The sequence below is a fragment of the Olea europaea genome, chromosome 13 (assembly GCF_002742605.1).
Source record: "Olea europaea var. sylvestris chromosome 13, O_europaea_v1, whole genome shotgun sequence".
Lineage (NCBI taxonomy): Eukaryota > Viridiplantae > Streptophyta > Magnoliopsida > Lamiales > Oleaceae > Olea > Olea europaea.
Window position 1 is genome coordinate 21,015,291 of NC_036249.1, and position 23,186 is coordinate 21,038,476.

At 32.5% G+C, this 23,186-nt stretch overlaps 2 protein-coding genes across 3 annotated transcripts; both read right to left on the reverse strand.

Moving 5' to 3' along the window:
• Positions 1–7,058: 7,058 nt before the first annotated feature.
• Positions 7,059–13,121, reverse strand: LOC111407841 (beta-glucosidase 24-like). 2 transcript variants are annotated; one of them, XM_023037528.1, is made up of 14 exons: positions 12,980–13,121; positions 12,627–12,696; positions 11,381–11,439; positions 10,909–10,984; positions 10,153–10,230; positions 9,879–9,966; positions 9,183–9,595; positions 9,001–9,086; positions 8,789–8,907; positions 8,299–8,513; positions 8,165–8,199; positions 7,860–7,959; positions 7,646–7,754; positions 7,059–7,545 (listed from the first exon to the last, which is right to left on the reverse strand). In XM_023037528.1, exons 1-14 carry the CDS (start codon positions 13,058–13,060, stop codon positions 7,371–7,373), a joined length of 1,704 nt encoding a protein of 567 aa, XP_022893296.1. In that variant the 5' UTR covers positions 13,061–13,121; the 3' UTR covers positions 7,059–7,370. The 2 variants fall into 2 exon arrangements, with proteins under 2 accessions (XP_022893296.1, XP_022893295.1); XM_023037527.1 differs by having other exon boundaries at positions 9,001–9,595.
• A 1,153-nt stretch (positions 13,122–14,274) lies between these two features.
• LOC111408534 (zinc finger BED domain-containing protein RICESLEEPER 2-like) lies at positions 14,275–17,028 on the reverse strand. Its single transcript, XM_023038281.1, has 6 exons — positions 16,545–17,028; positions 15,982–16,463; positions 15,540–15,912; positions 15,399–15,428; positions 14,457–14,615; positions 14,275–14,351 (listed from the first exon to the last, which is right to left on the reverse strand). Exons 1-6 carry the CDS (start codon positions 17,026–17,028, stop codon positions 14,275–14,277), a joined length of 1,605 nt encoding a protein of 534 aa, XP_022894049.1.
• Positions 17,029–23,186: the final 6,158 nt, after the last annotated feature.

Here is a 23,186-nt window from a genome sequence, read left to right on the forward strand (position 1 = left end):
TAAGGTTGCTTATAGCTTATTTACAAGAGCTACAAAACATTCTTTTACTGCCATCCTCGCATATGTCGACGACATTATAGTGTTAAGCAACTGCATTGACTCTGTTAATGTTCTCAAGGATACCCTACATGAGAAATTCAAAATCAAGGACAACTGAAATACTTCCTTGGGATTGAAGTGGCTAGGTTAGATCGTGGCATCCACATATGCCAAAGAAAGTATGCCTTAGACATCTTGACAAATTCAGGCAAAATTGGGGCAGCACCAACTCGAATTTCGCTTGATCAGAATCTTAAGCTTTCTAAAGAGCAGGGTAAACTAATTCCTAACCCATTACTCTATAGAAGGCTAGTTGGAAGATTACTATATTTAACTATAACAAGATCGGATCTATCCTTTTCAATGCAACTATTAAGTTAATTCATGGATAACCCTAGATTACCAAACCTTAATGAAGCCTGCAAGGTTTTAAGGTATATCAAAAAGGCAACAGGACAAGGTTTGTTCTATTCTACTGAATCAAGCCTGCAGCTTATAGGTTACTCTGATTCAGATGGGGGAGCATGCCAGGACACAAGAAGGTCGGTCAGTGGTTATTGTGTGTTTATTGGGTCTTCTTTTGTAGCTTGGAAGTCAAAGAAACAAGGGGTCGTGTCCAGATCATCTACAGAGGCAGAATACCGAGCAATGGCTAACCTGTACTGTGAATTAACTTGGGTGAGATATTTACTTCATGACTTGCAGATTACACATCCTCAGGCTGCCGCTATGTTTTGTGATAACAAGGCAGTACTTCACATCGCATCGAACCCTGTCTTTCATGAAAGAACTAAACATATTGAGCTTGATTGCCGTCTCATCCATGACAAGATTCAAGATGGAAGCATAACCACCGATTATATTGGTAGTGGACTACAAGTTGCAGACCTCCTAAATAAGGCCTTAAGTTCTTCTGTTTTCTACTCTCATTTGCTCAAGATGGGAGTAGAAGATATCTACTCTCTACCTTGCGAGGGGCTATTAGAAAATAGAAATCAGCTGCTGGTGATTCAGGTTGGGAGTCAGCAAAGCACACACACTCCAGTACACATGGGCAACAAGCTGGACCATAGGTGGAAGAATAAATCTAGAAGGATTTAGCATCTTTTCTGTTATGTGGTTTTCCTTTTGTAACAGAGTTGTTTATATAGATTCTTTTTGCTCCCTGTTGTATAGGTTTTCCGTTAGGCTGGCACTCTTCTCATTCTATATATAGTGTGATCAACCTGTAAAGAAGTGAATATAGCAGACTCAATATCATGAGAAAATTCTCCCAAAACTCTTGCACTCTACCTGCTCGATAGTTTTCTTCTTTCATTTATTTCTTCTTTTCTTATACTTTCTAACAATCATTTTATTTTATTTTATTTCATTTCCATTTTTTTTTATGCAATCTGTGATGTATAGTGGAAACGAATTAAACTGGGTTTTGATGTTCAAACTGCATGCTATTAACATGTTATTTCCATAACGAAATATTAGTTCCTTTTTTTCTTATGATGACAATCAATGCAATACAGACCTTGTGTATGTTACCGAGTAACGTTAACATTTCAAACCTTACATTTCATCATTTGCATATCCATTTTTTATGCAATCTGCAATGTGTAGTGGAAGCTCATTTTACACTGGCTGCTGATGTTCAGACTACTCACTGTTTAACATTCTTATTAGTCTATTTCCATTTCTTTTTTTAATGCAATCTGCGATGTATAGTTGAAACAAATTACACTGGGTTTTGATGTTCAGACTGCATGTTATTTCCATGATGAAATATTAATTCTTCTACCTTACAATGACAGAATTATTCATTCATCATCCACCCCGAGAACCAATTCGGCGGCACTATAAATGTGTTCTATAAGAACGATGTGATAACAATATTGAAAACGAAAATGAACAATGTGCAGAAAGAGATGTTCAGAAATACGTGTTTTGGACACTTTCTTCAGATGAGTGAAATGCGAATACAACATCAAGTCATTCACAAGATGCTGATGTTGGAAATCAGGCAACCGAAAGAAGACGAAATATGGTTCGAACAAGAAGGGAAGATTCTAAGATTCTCAATTCAAATGTTTTGCATCATTAGCGGCTGAAATGTGGTCAGCTAATTATTTTGGTCATTTGTGCGCCTTTCTTTTTGTGCCAGCTTAGGTGATGTAGATCGAGTGGCCTATAATTTTATTGAGAAGTATGAGAGGAGGCTTGAGAAACAGGAATATTAATTTTTCCGTTATTTCTTTATTATGTCTGTCAAATTAAGTTTCCTTATTATGTTGTCTAAGTTTCTGTTATTAAATTATTCTATCACTTATTTTAGGTAAGTTGTCTGTTTAGGGTTTACTTAGTTTTCATATATATTTGCAGTCTTCTGTAGCCGCAGACAGTTTTCTGGAGTTATTATGTTATCAATAAAAACTCTCTGCAAGAGCTTTATTTGTTCCTGCAATTCCTAGTCCCGATTTCTAAGTTTGTGGAAGACTTGTGAATTTATTGTGTGCACAGATTCTGCTTCTGTTCTTTCCGCTGCATCATTAGGGATGGTCGTTGGTTGCTAGCTAAACTTTGAAGGGTTTTTTTGAGATTCTCTTGTTGCTGAAGATGTGTGATGCTTCTCATGTTTTAAATTATATACAATGTCAAGGAATGCATTTCTGATTTCCCAGATTTTTTCGTTATCTTTTGGTAATGTAAATGTTCATTATGTGATCTGATGTATTGCATACTTCATGGGATCTTGCACGTGAAATGGTACCAATTGAAGTGTCGATTGTGTCCAATTATATCGTATTGCACATGCAGCTGACATTTATGTTTTTAACCTCAATGAAATCTCCATTGGTCTATTTTTGTAGCATAATTAGTTTCGTCTAGTGTACTGGCATGTGCATTTTTCAAGATTGAGCATTCTTGCGACCATTGTCTTGACGACATCGAATCAAAGTTTTTTCTTTAAAAAAAAAAAAACATTTACACGTGTGACATTACCGTTGTAATGGAATCATTTTTTTTTCTTAAATATAGTTTATATGTGTGAAATTACCGTGTAAAAAACTTGTAATGTATGGCATTCTGAAAACATCAATACACAAATCCATTGCTATAAGCTCCCATAATAAACGGTAGGATATAGTAAGGTTATATGCCTTGACTCAATGGAGTATACTAATAGTGCACTCTAATGTTCACAGTACATCGAATTTGCAATATTTAAAGGTCTATTGTTCGCCATAGATCTGGTTCTATTTCCGACTTTACTATCGTATATAGTCAGAATGATATCTTGATTTTTACAGGTTCACGTTTGCATCACACGAGACTCCATAGTATTACAGATTCAGACCATCGAATTCCATTTTTTTAATATATAACACACGTCACATTCGCACATTCGAAATAAGATTGATGCAGGTAGATGTAATTTACTAATTTTGCATAGAGACGAACACATACTGACTAATTTTAATGTGGCAAAAAATATTCATGTTTCATTCATATTTACATTGATATTGTAACGAACGCATATTTTCACTTACAGGTTTTCCCAGTGATGATTAATCGTTTAGCAACCTCACAGCAAGAAGTTATATTTCACGTCCGGTGAATTGAGTGCGTTAAAGGAGCTGTCCGGCTAATAAAGCAGAAATCTGTAATGGGAAGGTGTTGTGTCACATTTATTCAATATACCATGTTTCGGAATTCACAATTCAAAATTTAATAGGCATCCAGCTGTAAATGTTTTTCCTTTAATATCATGCTGTCACGGTTACCATAAGTGTATATGGAAAGTTTAGGTTACAGTATATTTGGTGATTTTTCTAAATGTTCCACATGTAGTATTTTTTAAATTCTGGAATATTCATTTGTAATTATTTTAAATTTCTAATGCATTTGCGATGTTTTCCCATTTATGAATTGAATAAAACCAGCAAGGTAAGCAGGCTTTGCATGTTGGATTGAGTATTTGGGCCTAATTTTATTTTTAATTTTTTAAACAAGAACCCCAAAAGAAAAAGGTTCGCAACTTAAAAAAAAATTTGGCCCAAATCACTTGTGTTCATCTTCAACATCACTCACATTCTTCCGCCAAACTGTACCTACATTTCAACCTTAATCTTCAAGATTTGTCCATGACGACGCGGTGACTGTAGGTTCCGACAGAGCCAGCACGCAGGGTCGAGCCCTCTTGCTGGGTGCTAGCTCCACCACTGGTCTTGGTGGTGCAGGGGATGATGACATTTATAAGGTCATGCATAGTCCCAGAAGATTTTCTTGATTGTATTACAACTAGTCTTTGGAAAAAAAAAAAAATGATGGAAGAGAAGTATTTGAATGTATTTGGTCAATAGCTAACCCAGAAATCTTTGATCTACATGAATCCATGTTTTTACTTCAAAAATGGAAGGCAAATGGATTTTTCTAAAATGTGTTTAGAAATAAAAAACGAAAATTTTCATTTTTCATTGGACTCGAATGGAATATAAGATGCTAGTCTACATCCTTAGAGGACTAAACTCTTAGAAGAGGTCCACTATGAGAATTTCCCTCGTTAATTGGTGGACATTTGCACATTTGGGTTCACACGAAGCAAGGGTGTAAGCCTCTTGGATATGCAAAGACATAATAAGCATAGAGGTTTGTAGTTTTTTTATTTTTTATTTTTTTGGGTAATAACTAATCAAAGTTGAACGTGCATTGCATGTTATTCTGAAATACTTTCTATGTGTTGAAAGTAATTTTTGATATCAATTTATTTGGAGGATTTGATGAGTCTCAAATGAACTAAAAAAAGCATAAAATTTTGGATAGAAATTTAGGAGAATAAAATTGTGTTCTTGAAACTCAACTTCTATGATTCAAGTTTTTTATGATGATGAAATACCATAAATGAACAATGTTTTTATACTACAATTGATATATAAGAATAAATAGCTAATACGCAAAATTAATCACCAATTAAAAATTTCTAGATACGTGAATAGAAATAAATTCATCTATAATAACACGAAATTCATATATGACAAGAATTTTCTAGTATTTATTATATATTAAAAAAAATGAAAATTGGGATATTATTAAAATAATTGAATTGTAGCAAAATTAAAATCTTCCAAAAGATGATTCTTACTATATTTGGTATATTATAGATGTTTAACATAACAGTATCCACCATCAAACATACTATAGGTTGATATGACTTGATAGAATTCTCTTCTTTCTGGTTATTTAATAAATACAAATTAATCAACTTGTTAAACCAAAAAATAAATTAATAATAATATTGTGTAGCACTAGGGCTTAGTGGTGATCAACCGTGGTTTATGTAACAATTATATGTCATTGTCACATTAATTTTTTTTTTTAATCTATCTTACCTTTGTAGCTGTTATTGCTTTTGATTTGATTTGACTTGCACTTTTAAGTCAATGACTAAAAATCCCAAATTGAGTCGGAAACAATCGTGATTTACCAACAAGTAGCAAATTGCGATTAAGAGGGACTTTATGTCCTCAAATTCACTACAGCCGCGGCCTCAAATGCAATTTGAAGCTAGGGATAAGTCACTCAAATATTGAACAATTAGTCCCTCAATTTTTAAATTTTATCCAATTTACTCTTTTAAATTTTAGGGCCTACTTGGGAGATTTATTTTCACTGGTTTTGAGTGAAACCGTTTATGAGTGGTTGGAGAAACCATGTTGTTAGTTTTTTAGTAACGCCCAAAACCGGTGTAGTGTATTTTTGAGCGGTTCTTCCAACCGGCCAAATCGGCGGGTTTTGGCCATTTCTCTTGTTCTTTTCTTATTTTACCCTTTTATAAAATAATTATTTCCAACCAATATATTTTATTTAAAACTAAATTACAAATTAAAATAAATTAACTAAAAAAATAATTATAATTTAAAAAAATTATATTATAATTAAATTATTTATAAGTAAAAAATCACTTTTATGTAAAAAATTATTAAAAATAAAAATACTACTAATAAGATAAAAAATATTTGTAAAATGTAAAAAAGTTACTTATAAGAAAAAATTTCACTTAGATTTATTTAAAATTAAAAAAAAAATAAATAAATTTTGACTTATAATTGTAAAAGTTACTTATAAGAAAAAATATAAACTTAAAATTTTAAGTAAATATTAAAATTTATTTAAATTAATATTTAACTTATATGTGAAAAAAATTATTTATAAATAAAATATCACTTATAAGTAAAAAAATTCATATAAAAGAAAATTTTACTAAAGGACATATATGTGATCTTATTATTTTAAAAAACTTTCGGAACTGGCGGATAATAAACTCCCAGGTTTTAAAAATCTCTACTAAAATCACTCAAAACCGCTCCGCTCATAAATGCTCAAAATTGCTACTTTAAAAAACGCCCATAACCCGTACAACGAAACTCCCAAGCAGGCCCTTAACCTTGTTCATTTCAGCCGCTGAACTTCTAATGTGACCCAAATTGGTCCCCCAACCTTGGATTTCTTCAATTTTGATCCTTTAAATTCTGAGACTATTCAAGTTGATCCCAATGTTCTAATTTCATTTTTGATCCTCACGAGATTTTCCAAATGCCAAATATGATTCTCAGAAGTTGTGAATTTATAAAATTAATTATTCAAAGCTTACAATCAAATCCTCAACTTCCCGGTGGTTATAAAATCCACAATTGTTGCTCCAATTAAGCTCTAAACCTATCCGTTTTGGGTGATTCATCTTCAAGTCAGGGTATTTACCCTAAAAAAAAAAATATTAAAATAAGAAGGATTTTATCGAAGTAACATTTAAGTAACTTTAAGAGCCTAGATAAATGTGTGATATTCTCTTACGAGTTATATTATACAATCAATACATTCAAACACCTTCTAGGTTGTGTTAGACTAGATAAAAACCTAATAAAAATTTTACCCTTAAAATGTGGATGTGTGCATCTATTTGTCGGTAGTTTAGATGGGATCCATAAAACAAAAATCTTTGCTACTACATTTATAACAGTTCACAATGATGCTAACCAAATGTGAAAGTTCAATGCCCATTATTGCAGAAACACGAGATTACACTTGGAACCTCGAAGGGGTCCATTTATTTGACTATATTGACTAAAAGTTACAGCATTACTTTATTTCTTTGCTGACAAGAGAATAAAGGACGAAACTAAAGATACGTCAAGCATGCATCCATGCTTGCATTATTCAACACAACATTTTTAAATTAATTAAAGTAAGCAGTAATTGTTAATTTAAACATTGTTTCTTTTTGGCCTTTTTGCAGAACTGTTCGTTTTTCTTGAGTTTTGACATCCTGTAGCCATGGAGTCCTTTTAGTTTTTCAGGAAATCCTTCCACCACTTAGCTGAATTTTTAGGGTGTCTTTCCAATTCTTTCTCGTTCTTGAAGTTTACATAATGAACTCCAAATCTAACATTGTACCCTTGTGTCCATTCAAAATTATCAAAAAATGACCATTTGAAGTAACCTTTCAAGCGTACACCATCCCTGAAAATGAAAGACTAGTTGATTAGTTTCAAAATTTACAATTTTACTTCGAATTTAACTACAATATGTGATTAAAAAAAAAAAAAAAACAATGACGTACTCTATTGCCTTTCTAAGTTGGTTAAGATGGTCCTTGTGATACTTAACCCTTTTTTCATCTTTAACAGCCTCTGGAATTGTTAGTTCATCGTTTTTCAATTCATCCAGCCCTACAAGAGATTATAAAAGAATTCAACAAATCACTAAATGCTCTGAAAATTTAGTATTTGTAATGTATATTCTTGCTATATACATAAATAAACATGACTATATACCATTCTCTGTAATGAAAATCTCAGAATTATAATGTGTCTTTATATAAAGCATTATCTTGTAAATTCCCTCTGGAACTATGTACAACCATGACGAACCACCCTGACACGAAGTAAAAAAGATTTGTAATTACATTAGATTATACGTAAGCATCGAAAATAATGTAAACCATTATATCTATTTTAGTTCATTGTGCTCGTATATTAGGAGTCTATGACATAATCATATTTCACCAAAAATTGTTGATATGCCTAAATTGTTAGAATAATCCATTCCATTGTCTATATTCTTTTTCTAAATGACTCACCTTATCACCAATCGGCTTGCCATAGCGATCATGAGCTAAAAGAATGAAAAGTAAACATCTTGTTAGAAGTAGTGTCCATTTTTTGTCAAGGTAAAAAGTTATAACTGAACATGAGAAAAGGTCCCACTACTTACTCCTCTCATCAACATGCAGATCATTCTCAAAATGTGTTTTTGAAGAATCTCGAGGTACATTTTGGGCATAACGAGCCGTGTAATAATTTATGCCTAAGAAGTCACAGGAACCTTTCACTAGTGCAACCTCATCTCGTTTAAACTTGGGAAGACGTTCTCCTACATTGATTCTCATGGATGGTGGATAATCACCTGTTATTACAGGGGCTACAAACCTGAACAGGAGATGTGTTAAAATTAGAATTATTATCGATGTACTATATACCTGAACAAAAATATATCTATAATGTATTCTCTTAATAAGGCATAAACAAAAATGCATAAACAGGCTAAAGGATAAAAAGAATAGAAGAGAAGAAACTTCCGATAATGGATTCCAATTTAACGAACTTCCCAGGCACTAATTTCATTGGGAGATTCAGGAATTTATAGAGATGCAGAGTAATTGCTCGTGGTAAAGATAAACTGCTCTAGCACAAGTAACAATTACCATCCTAACAAAAAATCAAGTGCTCTCGAAGCAGCCTCGACATCCTCTTTGCTTTCTTCCTTAAAAGGATAATACCACATTGAAACGTTTGTCATCCCTATTTTGCCTTCTTGGCTTCCCTGTATGTACAGATGTATTAATATTTGTAAAATTTCAAAAGTGTGTATTTACCTATTTATTTTTGTACGTGTGTGAAATGTTAAAATAAAAACCTGATATTTTTTCCGGTATATATTAACCGCACGTGCATGAGCAAGGATCAAATTGTGTGCCACTATATATGGTTCTGTTCCCGGATCTCCTTTCGAGTCCAGAACTTGAGGGGATTGTGTCTTAGAAGTTAGAATGACCCGATCTCCTTTCGAGAAAGAAACTACTTCCTCTCTGACTGAATCTCCTTCAGAGGAAGTACTATCTTCAAAGGATGCAGTGTAAGGCACATTGAGTGCCTCAGCAATTACTTTTCTCGCTGCATTTCGTTCAGAGGAAGGAACGTTGTCCAAATTGTATGCGCTATCAACTAGTTCACTGATCGGATCTCTGGCCATATATCCTCTTGATGAAGGAAACAGAGGAACATTGATGCTGCTTCTATGCCTAAGGATCGAGGAACGACACATTCGTTCCAATGATTCTCGAGTGTGATCCAATGCCAATGCTCCAAGAGGATAACCTCGACGAGGGGGAAACCTTGGATGCACATATCCATAAAAAGTAAAGGACCATGGCTCATTAAGCGTGACCCAATGTTTCACTCGATTACCAAATTTCGAAAAGCATATTTCGGCGAACTCACAAAAATGTTCCCTATTATGGCAATGTGAAACAAGTTAAATATCAACATATATGTCTGTAAAAAACCCATAGATGGTAAAAAAAAAAAATAATAATAATAAAGAAAATAAAAAATTCACCTATGACTTTTATCTTCGTACAAGAGATCAATCTGCTTATTATTTTCCATTTTCTTTGAAGAAAAGATTTCTGCCTTTTCCTTTAATATATAGTGTTTGAGAAAATGACTTTGCTTAATTCATCTATTAAACATCTAGCACACGATGTTCCATGCGATGCAAGATCGATTACTTACACAATTTGATGATCTAAGAAGCCGCCATATATATCTTCCAATTTTTGGGGAACGTCCCAATGGAAGAGAGTTGCACAGGGCTTAATGCCTACACAAAATAAATGAAGAGAAATTGAGGTACATAATATCTTTAGATTTTATATTTTAATTTATAGGAGAAGGAATGATTTCAAAGGCATATCAATTTGAACTTCCAATCATGTACTAATTAAATAAAAAATGAGAATCATTTTCTTAAAGACACAATAAACACGTGAATTCAAAGAAGTCTAACCTTCTTTCACAAGTTCGTCTATAAGATTGTTATAGAATTGGATTCCTTCTTCGCTTATGTCATCGCATAGTCTACCACCTAAAATATCAATATAAATTTATACTCATATTAAGATAAAGAACTAATTTAGTGGTACATAATGGAGTGTACCTAAGGGTGTACACCCCCCTCACATGGAGTCTGGGGTCCACCCGAATAAGTGTTTTTTTATTCAGGTGAATCCCACACCCCATGTGAGAGGGGTGTACACGTTTAGGTACACCCCTATGTACCACTAACACCACTGTAAAATAAAGTCAAGAAACTTTTACTGATATCCAATATTGAGGAAATTGCTTGGTGAGGTCTCACATTAGAGACAACTTCTGGCTTTCTAAATACTTCTATTTTTCAAAATATTTTTACATTTGTTCTAACGATAACATTTTCTTGTCAAAAGTTTTTCTACAATTTTCTCTTCCTTTTCTCTATGTTCGACTTGAAAACTAGGCAAGGTTTATGAGGCTTTCGAGCCAATTTAGACTACCTAGTCAAACTTGTCAATGTAGACCATGAACTCTATATTGTCCAGAATCTTTTCAACTTTGCCTAGCCCTTTATAATCATTTAAAAAATTTTAAGCAGAAAACATCACTTTAGCTTAAAAATTAAATAATGTACAAACGCTACATCTTTGACGTTTCATTATTGAAGTGAAAAAAAAGAAAAAGAAAAAAAAAATTGTCTTTCTAAAATCATTTAAGCACAATCTGGTACCTGGTAAGATTCTGGACCATGAAATTGAAAATCTATAAGAATCCAAACCAACTTCCTTCATCAAAGCCACATCGTCCTGCAACATTATTGACAGTGAGTACAATATACATTCAAAAATATTATTCTTGGTGGCTTAAATTAGAATACAATCAATTTTAATTGATTTTTTTCTTTCTTGTTTCTTCCACTTTTTTAAAAATTGAACTTTTTGACTTCAAGTGCCAACAAAGTATCAACTCATTTTGAATGCTATGTTCCAGTTAATAGCATTTTTCTTTTCATTAATGGATCAAAAGAGTTATTTAATTCATTTACAGCTATTAGTTCAATTCATTTTTCACTTACTTAAATATTGTAAGGGATCAGATGAGCCTCGCTTAATGCTTGAATAGATATAGAATTTTGATACGGTAATATAAATGAATTAACATCACTATCTGCTACGAAAAATTAAATAGCTGAGCGCATTTACCTTGAACTTGTTATAGTGATCGATTGCCACTTGTCCACTTGAACGATCCGCAATGCTATCTGCCACACAGACATTTTAAATTAGGAGGGCACACTCAAACCTTGTATAGATCGAATACTTTATTCTTAATTTTTGAATGATTCATACTTGACTCGAAAAAATAAGATTTACGTTTAAAAAAATCCCTTCATTAATATTTTGGTCATCATTTTCATTTATTTGATTTCAAACCGTCATTTTATTAATATTTTGCTCATCACAAAAGAATATATATTTATGTTTAAAAAATTTATAATGTATTTGAAATTTTGATGCAAGCAATCAATTAAAACGATTAATTCAAATAGTCGAAAAGAAAAACTATTTAACAAATATTCAATACTAAAAATCAATCAAATAAACAGAATTCATTAAATATAAGTAAAATTGGACATAATCATTTCAGACCCGTTCTGTATACACAATTTGATAGAAAAAATAATCTATAGCATTTAATTAATTGAAAAATTGATTGGGAAGTGAAGAATTGTAATATATGTGATAATCTATAGAAAAATTATCGATAAATGTTTAAAAAATTAGAAGTTAAGAATTTGATAAAAGGCATGAGGGAGAAAGTAGCTAAAGAGAAAGATAAAGGAAAAAAGTTCAAATCTATTATGATTTTGCCTCCGTTTGGTAGAGATTAAAATCAGATTTTTAATAAATTTTGATAAAAGTTAAAAAGTTGTGGATTTCATGAAATATTCTATTAAAATTAATTGTTAACTTTGATTCATATTAAAATTTAAATTTTAATTCATACCAAACATGACTTTAAAAAAAAATAAAAAAAATCCCAAAAAAAAACCCCAGGACCCCGTCTCCACCACTGAATGTACATGTGTGTGCGTGTAAATTAATATGTTCTATCTTAAAATGAAAACTTTGGTAAAAAGAGTTACACAAGCCTTCTTTTGTTGATTGATATATTTAACTTATAAGAGATTATACACTTAACATGCCTCAGCAGGATAATGACTTGTTAAAAAACATCAATCCTTGAATTCGAACGCTTGTTTGAATTTGAGATGGATCAAGTTACTTTTTTGAGCTTGTTGGACGATGATAAAATAATGAGAATGGAGATTTCATCTCAAATGCACAACCTAATATATAGGAGTAGCTGAGATCTTTTATGTTAATTTATATTTTATATTTACTGATTTTAAACACACAAGACTAGAAAGAGAGAGATTGAAGAGACCAGGATGCTTTTCTGTCATATCATCCCAATTACTCGGGCCTTTACCATCTACATTCCAAGCACCTTCTACCTGAAATAAATTATACATCCACAAATTAAGAACTCAAGAAAGTTAAATTGCATGTGATGGACCGTCTAACATATACATTCCCACATGATCGTTTCAGCAAATCTTCATTATTCTAAACTATAATGGATTCTTTTATAAGGTACATTTAATAGTATTTCACATTATTAACGAATAGTACGGTTTGCCCATTTTTCTGTGCAAATATACAACATACTAAAACATACCAATTACTCACTTGATATGCCAGTGTTAGCACCGAAAACTTGAAAAATCAGTTGCAAACCTGATATGCCGATGTTGCACCACCAAATATAAAATCCTTGGGGAAATCAGAGCGTTTGATCTCGGTTTGGGATGTAGCCATTTGAATGAGCAGGATGAGATATTATAGTCAGTTGGGAGAGGTGTGTGGTTCCTCTTGTCCATTCACTCTATTTATAGACTATGAGTTTCAAATACTTGTATCATACTATTAGACAACAAGCATAAAGTAAGTACAATATATTGGGAAAGGTATCAATACTTTTCTTAAAGGTTGAACTCCAACCTTGAAGGCCCCCATCGCCTCGCCTCTAGAGCTTTGTGAGGGAGGTAAATCGCAGGATGTGCCCCAACAGATCAGGAAACAAGAGCTGCCTGTACACTGTGCCTATAAAGAGTTCAATTCCATGTCTTAGGAATCGAACCCCCACACTGCAACTGCCAGCAAGACGTGAGATAATCTCTCTCCGGTCATTTACACCACTAGGCTATGCTCCAGGGGGCATATTCATACTTTTCTTTATTCTACTTAAAGTAAATACAAGTATATGTAAACCTTTAAGTAATTCTTTACTTCCTTCTCATTACATCTCAAGACATTTCTTTGATTCTGCACCTTTAAGTCATTCTTTACTTCATTCTCATTAAATCTAAAGACATTTCTTTGATTATCCATATTATACCTCTTGAGTTAATTACGATTTTTGTGTCTAGATATTTTTCTATTTGGGTTACTATTAGTAAGAATAACTCTTAAGTTTGTAAGGGACAAAATAAAAAACTTAATTAATACAACTTTTTATTAATTTAATTGGCAACACAAAGGGGGAGCAATCAAAGTCAAATTTTTTATCTAATTGCTGAGATGTATTGGATCTGTAATTATTGAATTAAACGTGCGATTTCACTTGTTTAGTGGAGCAGTTTTCGAAATTAATATTCAAGCCCGAGTTTAAAATAAGATGATTTGGAGCTTGAATTGTGTCAAGTCATTGGCTTTGATGAAGCCACACTATTGGGTTGATAGAAGGATGAGATTCATAATAAGATGACAAACCTCATGGGATATAATTAAGATGATTACTTTTGTACTTTAAGATGATTTCAATCTCCGTAATCTTATTTCTTTAGATTTGCACGGTAAATACTTACTCTTAAATCCAATTAATACACTGACATGAGGACACACCACTTTGTTAGTAAAGATAGGAGAGACGCTCCAGGTATACCAAGGGTATAGTAATTTCAACATTGTCATGGATAAATCAGTAAATGACGAAATCCTTGGACAACCAGCCATGAAGCATGCAAATATAATCATCTTCCTCCATCAATTGCATGTGAGGTATTCCATGAATAAAGGTGAAATGTTCTTAAAGTATAATCAAAGAAACCTGCTTACGAACCACAAAATTAATAAAAAATGAGACATGAAAGCTTTTCCGTTAGCTCAGCAGATGCAAGTAAAGCTTTAAAAATTGGCAAGGAATTGAGTGAACCCATAAAAGGATTGTTAAAAAACATCCTAGTTGCTAACCTAGGTATAGTCCCTTGGAAACGTGCTGAAATTATGAGGATAGATCCCAAAGTTGCTTCAATTGCATGTGAGGTACTCCATGAATAAAGGTGAAATGTTCTTAAAGTATAATCAAAGAAACCTGCTTATGAACCACAAAAGTAATAAAAAATGAGACATGAAAGCTTTTCCGTTAGCTCAGCAGATGCGAGTAAAGCTTTAAAAATTGGCAAGGAATTGAGTGAACCCATAAAAGGATTGTTAAAAACATCCTAGTTGCTAACCTAGGTATATTCCCTTGGAAACGTGCTGACATTATGAGGGTAGATCCCAAAGTCGTTTCTATGCAAAAATTAAGCCTAAGATGCAAAGCTGGATGGAAAAAAAAAAAAAACCTCTAAAAAAAACCTAATTTAAAAAAAATAAAAAAATAAAATTATAATAACACCTAGAATCCTAGTCTAAAAGGAAACTAATAATAAACCACTAATTAACATCCAAATTAACTTAAAGATATTAAAAATATTAGAATACTAATCAAATAAGGGGACAACTATTAAAGGATCACCCAAACTGTCGGCCATAGGGGTGGGCACGGGTCGAGTCGGTTCGGTTCTGAACCGAAATTTTTGGGTATCTAGTAAATGGAACCGTCGGGTCCAAATATAATTATGGAACCGTTCGGGTTCGGTTCCGTTCAGTGCGGTTTGGTTCCATTCGGTTCCGTACTATAATTAAATTTTTTAATATCTATAAAAACACTATATAAATACAACTAATGACATATTCAAACATAGTTTTACAAATTAACATAGTCAAATTTAATAACATGTAAATAACAAGTTGTCCAACAACATTAATTTACAAATACCAAAGAGTAGAATGAGTAGATACTCATACTAAACTTCAACTATCCATCAATTACTTGACTTATCATACTCACTATTAAGAAACTCTGCAAGAAAAAAATTGAAAAAGCACAATTAACTTGTTAACAATCATAAATAAATTCAAATGTGTTCAACTAATAAGATTTAATAGTGTGTGTGTGTGTGTGTATTATTACTTGTCTCAATGCTCTCATAGAACTTCGTCTCTTCAATGCAAACTCTATCTTGAGAAACTTTCAAAAGTCTAGATTCTTCCCTTAGCCAATTTTGTGTACAAATCAAGGCCTCAACTGTTTTAGGAGTTAAAGAACTCCTAAATGGATCAAGAATACGCCCTCCAGTACTAAATGCTGACTCAGAAGCAACTGTAGATACAGGAATGACAAGAACATCCCTTGCAACCTCAGATAAAATTTCAAATATTGATTTATTGATCTTCCACCAATTCAAAATGTCAAAATTTTCATCACTAGCATCTTCAGTGGATTCCATTAGATATCGTTGTACCTCATCTTTTCCAGAAAAATCCATTTTGGTAGTTTTCAATTTCTTGTACCAAAAATCAAAATTGCAATCATCCCAATCATCATCATCATTCAAGTCCTCCAACAAAGTGACTCCATCATTAGATTCATCACCCCCATTTCCGCTTCCACTCGGTCCATTGTTTGATCGTTGCCATCCCTTTTGTTGGTTATATAAAGCATACAGTAATTTCATGACCTCGTTTTTTGTAGCTTCAACTTTAACACTGTCATACAAAATACCAATGCAATGTACAACAAACTCCAACTTATACCTAGGATCAAGCACGACTGCTACAATCAAAATCTTATTCATTTTATCAACTTTACCCCAATACTTGTCAAACTTAATTTTCATGCTATTTGCTATACTACTTAGCAAATAATTTCGCTTCTCACCCATTTTCTTCAAAATTTGCTCAATTTTACAAACTTCATGGAAGTAAATATTGGAAGTAACACTCAATGAAGCACTAAACTTCAATGTGACATCATAAAAGGTTCTTAGAAACTTGACAAATTTTCTAGCTTTCTCCCAATCATAACTTGTAGGTGGCCCCTCTTTTTCTTTTCCACCTTCATTTTCATCAAAATATTTACAATAAAATCCGTCCTTTTCCTCCATTCTTTCAAAAGCTTTTTCAAAATTCAATGCACTATCCAACATTAAGAATGTTGAATTCCATCTAGTAGGAACATCTAAAATAGCAAGTTTTGTGCTTGCAATCTTTTCCCTTTCAATACAACATTTAAATTTTGTCAACCAAGAAGGAGATGATCGAAAATATTTTACCGCATTGTGAATACTATCTATAGATGGATTAAACTCTTTCAACCCTTCTTTAACAATCAAATTGATTATGTGTGATGTACAACGTACATGCAGATAAGAGCTACCTAAAATCATAGTATCATCAGGTTTCCTATTCTTCAACTTGTTTTTCACATAAACGATCGCTGCATCATTTGTGTTTGCATTATCTACAGTAATGGTACCCACACACTCTATTCCCCAATCAAGCAGACACGTCTCAATAATCTTCACAATTGTCTCCCTTTTATGATTTGGAACCACAGAAAAACTTAATATCCTCTTATGCAATTTCCAAGTTCTATCAATAAAGTGTGCTGTGACTACCATATAATTGATGTCCAACAATCAGTGGTTAAAGAAATCCTTTAACTATCCTTAATAAATTTAATCCTCAATGATTCCTTCATCAATGACTTTTCGTCCATCTCCCTTCTCCATTAAAACAGAACATTCTTCCAAGAATATAGCATACAAATATTCTAAACCAAATGTGATCCACATATGTCAAATGCAAAAGCTACCACAAAAAATAAAGACACCCAAACTGAAAATAAAACATCCAAATTCAACGACTACTGGACTGAAAAGTGAAAATGAACGGCACCGACGCACCGTGAAAGAACTCACCAAAATTCGAAATCAGGAAGGCAGCAAACAAAATCGGACTGTCTGAGAACTCAGGATAAGTGATTGTATGGGTTTTCTAGGACGGCAACAATAATTGTACGAAGACGTTGAGCTGTAGAGCGCAGAGACGGAGGCTAATGGTTATGCAATCTTTAGGTTGTATCAAGGATTCAAGATTCAAGAGTAGGGTTATTTTACTTATTTAGTTGGACTTGGGTAGTTGTATCATGTTGATTGTTGGGCCAAAAATTATAAAAATTAGAAATCAAACAATAAAATGGGTTTGGCCAAAAGCTAAAAAATTAGAAATGAAATAATTATTGGGCCAAAATTGTTTTTTAGAAATTGTTAATTTGTTTGAAAAAAATTAAAATAAAAAACATTTTATTTCTTCAATAAAAAAAAAAAGTTAGAAAGATTCAGTTCTCATTCGGTTCTTCGGTTCTTGGTACAGAATCGAGAATCGAATTGTACCCGTCGGTTCTCAATTCAGATACTCGTCCAGATATTTAATTCGACAAGAACCGTCGGGTTCGATTTAGTTCGGTTCGAGTTCGATTCGGTCGGTTCGGTTCGAGAGATTTCCCCAGCCCTAGTCGGCCATATAGAATTATGTCAATTTGGTAACTAGCGCCCAATTGAAACTTTCCGCCTTTGGTATAACTGTGCAATTTTGGAATAAAATCTACTTCGGACTCCTCTGTGCGACGACACTGTTACCTGTATTGCGGTCGCATGGTTCACATGTTGAGCCTCCAAATTTTCCCTGCCATGTTTGGTGAGACCGCAAGTCTTGGAGAGCTATGCGGTCGCATAGCTCTTGGTTTTTGGCTGTACTTTCGGCTGGAATTAACAAGCTGTTCCCAATTGATTTGGAGCTCGGTTCCTTCTTCAAACTTACTCCTTGACTTGTGAAATTCATGGTTTTGGATCCCGTTGATTGAATATATAAGTGACTAGCATTATTAGCTCCTTTGAAGTCTCGACTTGACTCAAGTCCTTCAACGTTTACACCCACATATCTCCAACCGGTTTTACCATTCATGCCCAGCATGAATTGTGACATTTGGCTCAATAACTTCAACATCTTGAATTCCATAGCTTGATCTGGAGTTTTGCCAGCTTGATTAACCCCAATTGGCCTCCAAATGAACGAGAACTTTGGTATCGATCGACCTCCAGCAATCGCCAAATAATTGATAATTAGTGGCGTAACCCAATTTATATCAGGACAGCTCTCCTCTCCCCGGAATTGATCGGCTAGTAGATGCCACTGCGGGACATGAACTGTTATTGACCTGACAAGGAATATACCGCATTTGTAATAGATCAGGGACTATACTATTTAATATTATGTCATTTGAACTAAAGAATATTGGGACTGTGTGCCAAAGATCAGTGAAAAGAACGTTCCTAGATCGAATAGAAAAATGGTGAAAGTATACATTGATGACATACATGTGAAAGACCTTCAGGTTGGAGACTGTTTAAAACATCTAGAAGAGGCTTTCAACATATTAGGACAATAAAAGATGAAACCTTATCCGTTGAAATACTCCTTCGGAGTTGAATCTGATAAAGTTCCACACTTACATGTCAATCGGCGAGGTATAGAAGCGAACCCCGACAAAATTTAGGCCCTCATAAAAATACGTCCCCATCTAAATCAAAGGAGGTACAAAACCTAAAGGGAAGGAATCTTCACAAATCAATTTCTAATTGCACAAGGCACATTCCAGATTTTAAGCCAGAGTTTAAGACTCATTTTTGGAATAGTAAAAGTTCGAATTAGAAAAATTCTTCTATAAGAATTATAGCCCTTTGAGTTAGCATTCCAACACATTATAAATCACCTTAATTGGATATTGGAAGAGAAGGTTATATCCAAAATATTGATGACTAAGCAGAGACATAATCATGCGTGCACAAAAGACAGTTTTCATATGTGATTGCAACTCTTTTGGGAGCCAATTTGGACATGACTTTTGGCCTAATTTTGCCATATAGAATACATAACATAAGCATCAATTAAAAGATCTCTCTCTTAACTTTCAAATTACATCCCTATCAAAAAATCATTTAAGAATGGTGGGTAAATTCAATATAAGTTGGAGAGTAGAATAAATCTTGTAAGAAATTGAATCAAGACCCATCAAAAACTTGAAGAATCAAATTTTGAGGTTGATAATTAAGAACAAGAATTGGACCGTGACAATTTTTTATTTTTTTTTGTATTTATAAATTTCAGGTGATGTTCTTCCATTCTTCTTATTGTTTTATCATTAGAAACATAGTTAGCTAGATTTCTTTGTGTTGAATGAAATTGAACTTTATTATTATTTATTTTAAATTCAAGTACCGAGTTATTTAGTAATTTTTTTCGTGATTGATCTCATATGCCTGCTGCATTATTTGATTACTTGATCACCAATTAAATAATTAATTACTTGTTGTAGTGGTGGGATGCTCACAATAGTTTTAGAAAACTAAAATTTCAACACACTGGCGATAGATGTTAGGAATAGCATGTATGTCATATGAAATCTTGTTGACAATCAAGTGACTGAATAAGTGTTATGCATATAAATTTGGAATAGGAAGAGGATTTGGTCGTGTTTAGGATATAATTAACTTATCTTGGAAAATAAAGTTAAATAAAATTGAATTACTGATTGTCATGTATGCACAAATTATGTTAAAATATATATGTAGAGAATTGAAAATAAAATAATAATAGGTGAATTAGAATTCCAACACATACAACCCATATTTAATTAGAAACAATTGTAGATAACTAGTAGATAATTTAGCTTTAATCAAAACATCCCTTTTGTTATTTACTTTCGAATTTGATAGCGAGTTGATAAATGTCAATATAACGCTTATTTCTCGTTGGACGATACTCTTAATTTACTTAATACATTACTTGTCAACGACCACGTATACTTGCGGAGTTTTGTCTGAACGAGTCTTTGGAGCTGTTGCGCAAGAATAAAGTTTTTAAATTCAATTTATTAATTTGAACTGGATTTATTTTATTATTTTGTTAATTTTAGCTATACATTCTGATCTCTCTTGTGTTTGGTGGTTTTTAGATACTATTCAATAGTATATGTATGATTCTAACAATTACAAGGGAGTAAAATAGTTGTAATAAGCAATCTCGACATGGATGATAATAATATGCTTGTAGAAGATATTTATTGTGATCTTTTTTTATAAGATGCATTATACTAAGCACTGTTTATATACATGCCAGACTCTTGCAAGTTAAAGCTTCTGTAGTTTATACAATATCTAAGATGTCTAAAACAAGTAATTGACAAATCTAATGAAATCTACATGATTGTGGGAGATTATGCATCTATTGATTGTGATGAGGATATCATACTTGTGGGAGATGGTCCTCCTTTGTCAAAGAAAAAAGTACTTACAGAATATTTTAATAAACGTACCAAGTCGGATGATAGCAACATGCATGTGGGAGATGGGATATACCGGCTTTAATTTAAGAAGAAGGGACATAATTCACTTGAAATGGTTGAAAATAAAGAGTTATCACTGCCCATGGATTTAGACTGGGAACCGACTATTCAACCCTAAGGAACGTCAACTATTAAAAAGAGCATAAAGAGAATGATAAATTATTCACAAAGGAACTAAACAAATAAGTGATAATTAATGAAGATAAAATTAACAAACATTCTTTTGACTTCATCGATTTCCCAACAATTGAATTTATGATTAAGTTTGAGGAGGAGGTACAAGTATACATAGTTGATTTTGAAATGGATAGAATAGGCAAGTCTTATCACATTGAAATAGGTAGTGTTTTATTTGGAGAATCAACGAAAAGTGGATCAAAGTCAAAAGAAGCAAACTGTGCAAGGCATTATAGGCTTTCTTTAGAATTTCATGATACAGGTTGCCAAAGTCAAGCTAATGACTACAAACAAGCGTTTATTGGGAAGCGACCTGATTTTCTTCCCTTTTATTTATTATAGTTTCTAAAATAATAGGTTGAGTTATTCCATTTTACGAGATTATTTTACTAGAATCAAATCGCCAAAATGAGTTGGCAAATTGTGATTGGATGGTTGAAAAATATTTTTGGCCCAACTACCCATGAAATGCCGCTAGATGTTAATGTGGGTCAATTCTAGTAAAATCAATCTAGTAATGTAGTATAACTCTAATAGGTTAGATATTTTTTTATTGATTTTGTGTGTTAGTTAGTAATTTAAGTATCTTCATCCCTATATTGTCCTATAGATTGTGTTTGAGCTTATTATAAATTATTTCATATTATTATGATTGATTTCTCTTTATTATGTAGGAACATGACAATTGAAAATGTAATAACTAACAATGGATAAGGAAAATATTAATTGATATTTATCGATGTGAATTTTGACACTCTTTAAGTTTAGCATTATAAAGGAATGAATTGATTCATATTTGATAGGTTGAAAATAATGGACCTTAGATGTTGAACAAAAAATTCAGTATAATATATATCCTTAAACAAATTTTAGGATGGTTTAGAGGTGATTGAACTATTGTAGGAAGATATTGAGATGAATCGGGATTTTATGTGTACAAACTCTTATGTGAATTGTCTAAGGCCAATAATATGAAAAGTAGGTTAAAATCTTGAGTTAAAGACTGATTTATGAGAATGAGGGTTTAATAAGGGGTATTGTATTGATCATTATATGGAAAGGGAAAAAACTACCATGTCGTGAACCTACCCTGTAAAAGATCCCAAATGAGGACACTTGTTGAAAACACCAAAAAGAAAACTAAAAAAGGGGATCAAGTTTGTGCATGAAATAGAAGACCTACTAAATGTCTTGATTAAGCCCTAAACATTTATTTGAGTGAATTAGACATTTGAATAGGAATTATTAGATTAGCTTATTCTTAAAGGCTGAAACAATCAAAATAAAAAAGAATCCCTATTTCTTGAGATATTGACTTGCCATTAGTAAGGTCTATCCAAATTTGAGAGTGTAAGAATTAGTATATAAATTCATCCTTAGAATATAGCTTGGAAATGTGAGTCAAAAGAATAATTTATCTTAAGAGTGATAACCAATATGGGTTGTTAAATGAAGCAACTTATGAATTTATGATGTTTAACTTAATTTTCCATATGCATACATCAATTTTACATTGGATAAGTAGAAATTGATTTATGTATTGTGATTTTGAAGTTGTTCATAAATTTAATACAATGATTAAAAATAAGAGCAAATGACAGGCTGTTGATTGACTAGCCACCATTACGTAATTAGCATTGCATGCTTGTTCATTGATAATAGTTTTTTTTTTTTTAGTACTTAATAGGCCATTAAACTAGGATATTTTGTATTGCTTTTGATAAATATAGTGTAAGCTCTTTATTTTTCATTTATTAGAAACAACTCAATGATTTGAAGTGAATTTGGAAGAATGAACATAATATTGGTGAAAATGGATGAAATTCAAAGTTCACGGATCAAATTGCAACTATCTATAGTTGATTTGGATCACAAATCGATAATGGAGATTGTTTGGGTCAATTGGATGCAACAAAAAGTCAAAAAGGAATGAAATATAATAAAAGGATCTTCAAAAATCAATTTCCAACCTAATTTACAAATCAATTTCCAACCTAAATCAATTTTTAAATGATTCACTTGATCAGTAAGAAATCCAATTTGACTAACAAACACCTAATTCTTGTTCCTTTTCAAGTTCATGTTTTTTTCTTTTGTTTGAGTACTGATGACATCTAGGGCGGATATAACCTAACTCACAACAATGATAGCATGTAAGGATAAACCTAGGACCTGTGTTATCTGAACGTTGACGCC

What these genes read in the sequence shown, in the direction of transcription:
- LOC111408534 (XM_023038281.1), bottom strand. Translation starts at nt 17,028, where the DNA reads ATGGTAGTCACAGCACACTTTATTGATAGAACTTGGAAATTGCATAAG. An exon ending in AACATTCTTAATGTTGGATA is followed by an intron (nt 16,464 to 16,544) that starts GTGCATTGAATT and finishes ATGAAAATGAAG; the next exon opens with GTGGAAAAGAAAAAGAGGGG. An exon ending in TAGTGAGTATGATAAGTCAA is followed by an intron (nt 14,616 to 15,398) that starts GTAATTGATGGA and finishes GTTCATAAGCAG; the next exon opens with GTTTCTTTGATTATACTTTA.
- LOC111407841 (XM_023037527.1), bottom strand. Translation starts at nt 13,060, where the DNA reads ATGGCTACATCCCAAACCGAGATCAAACGCTCTGATTTCCCCAAGGAT. An exon ending in TATGACAGAAAAGCATCCTG is followed by an intron (nt 11,440 to 12,626) that starts GTCTCTTCAATC and finishes TCTGTGTGGCAG; the next exon opens with ATAGCATTGCGGATCGTTCA. An exon ending in TATACCGGAAAAAATATCAG is followed by an intron (nt 8,908 to 9,000) that starts GTTTTTATTTTA and finishes CTGTACATACAG; the next exon opens with GGAAGCCAAGAAGGCAAAAT.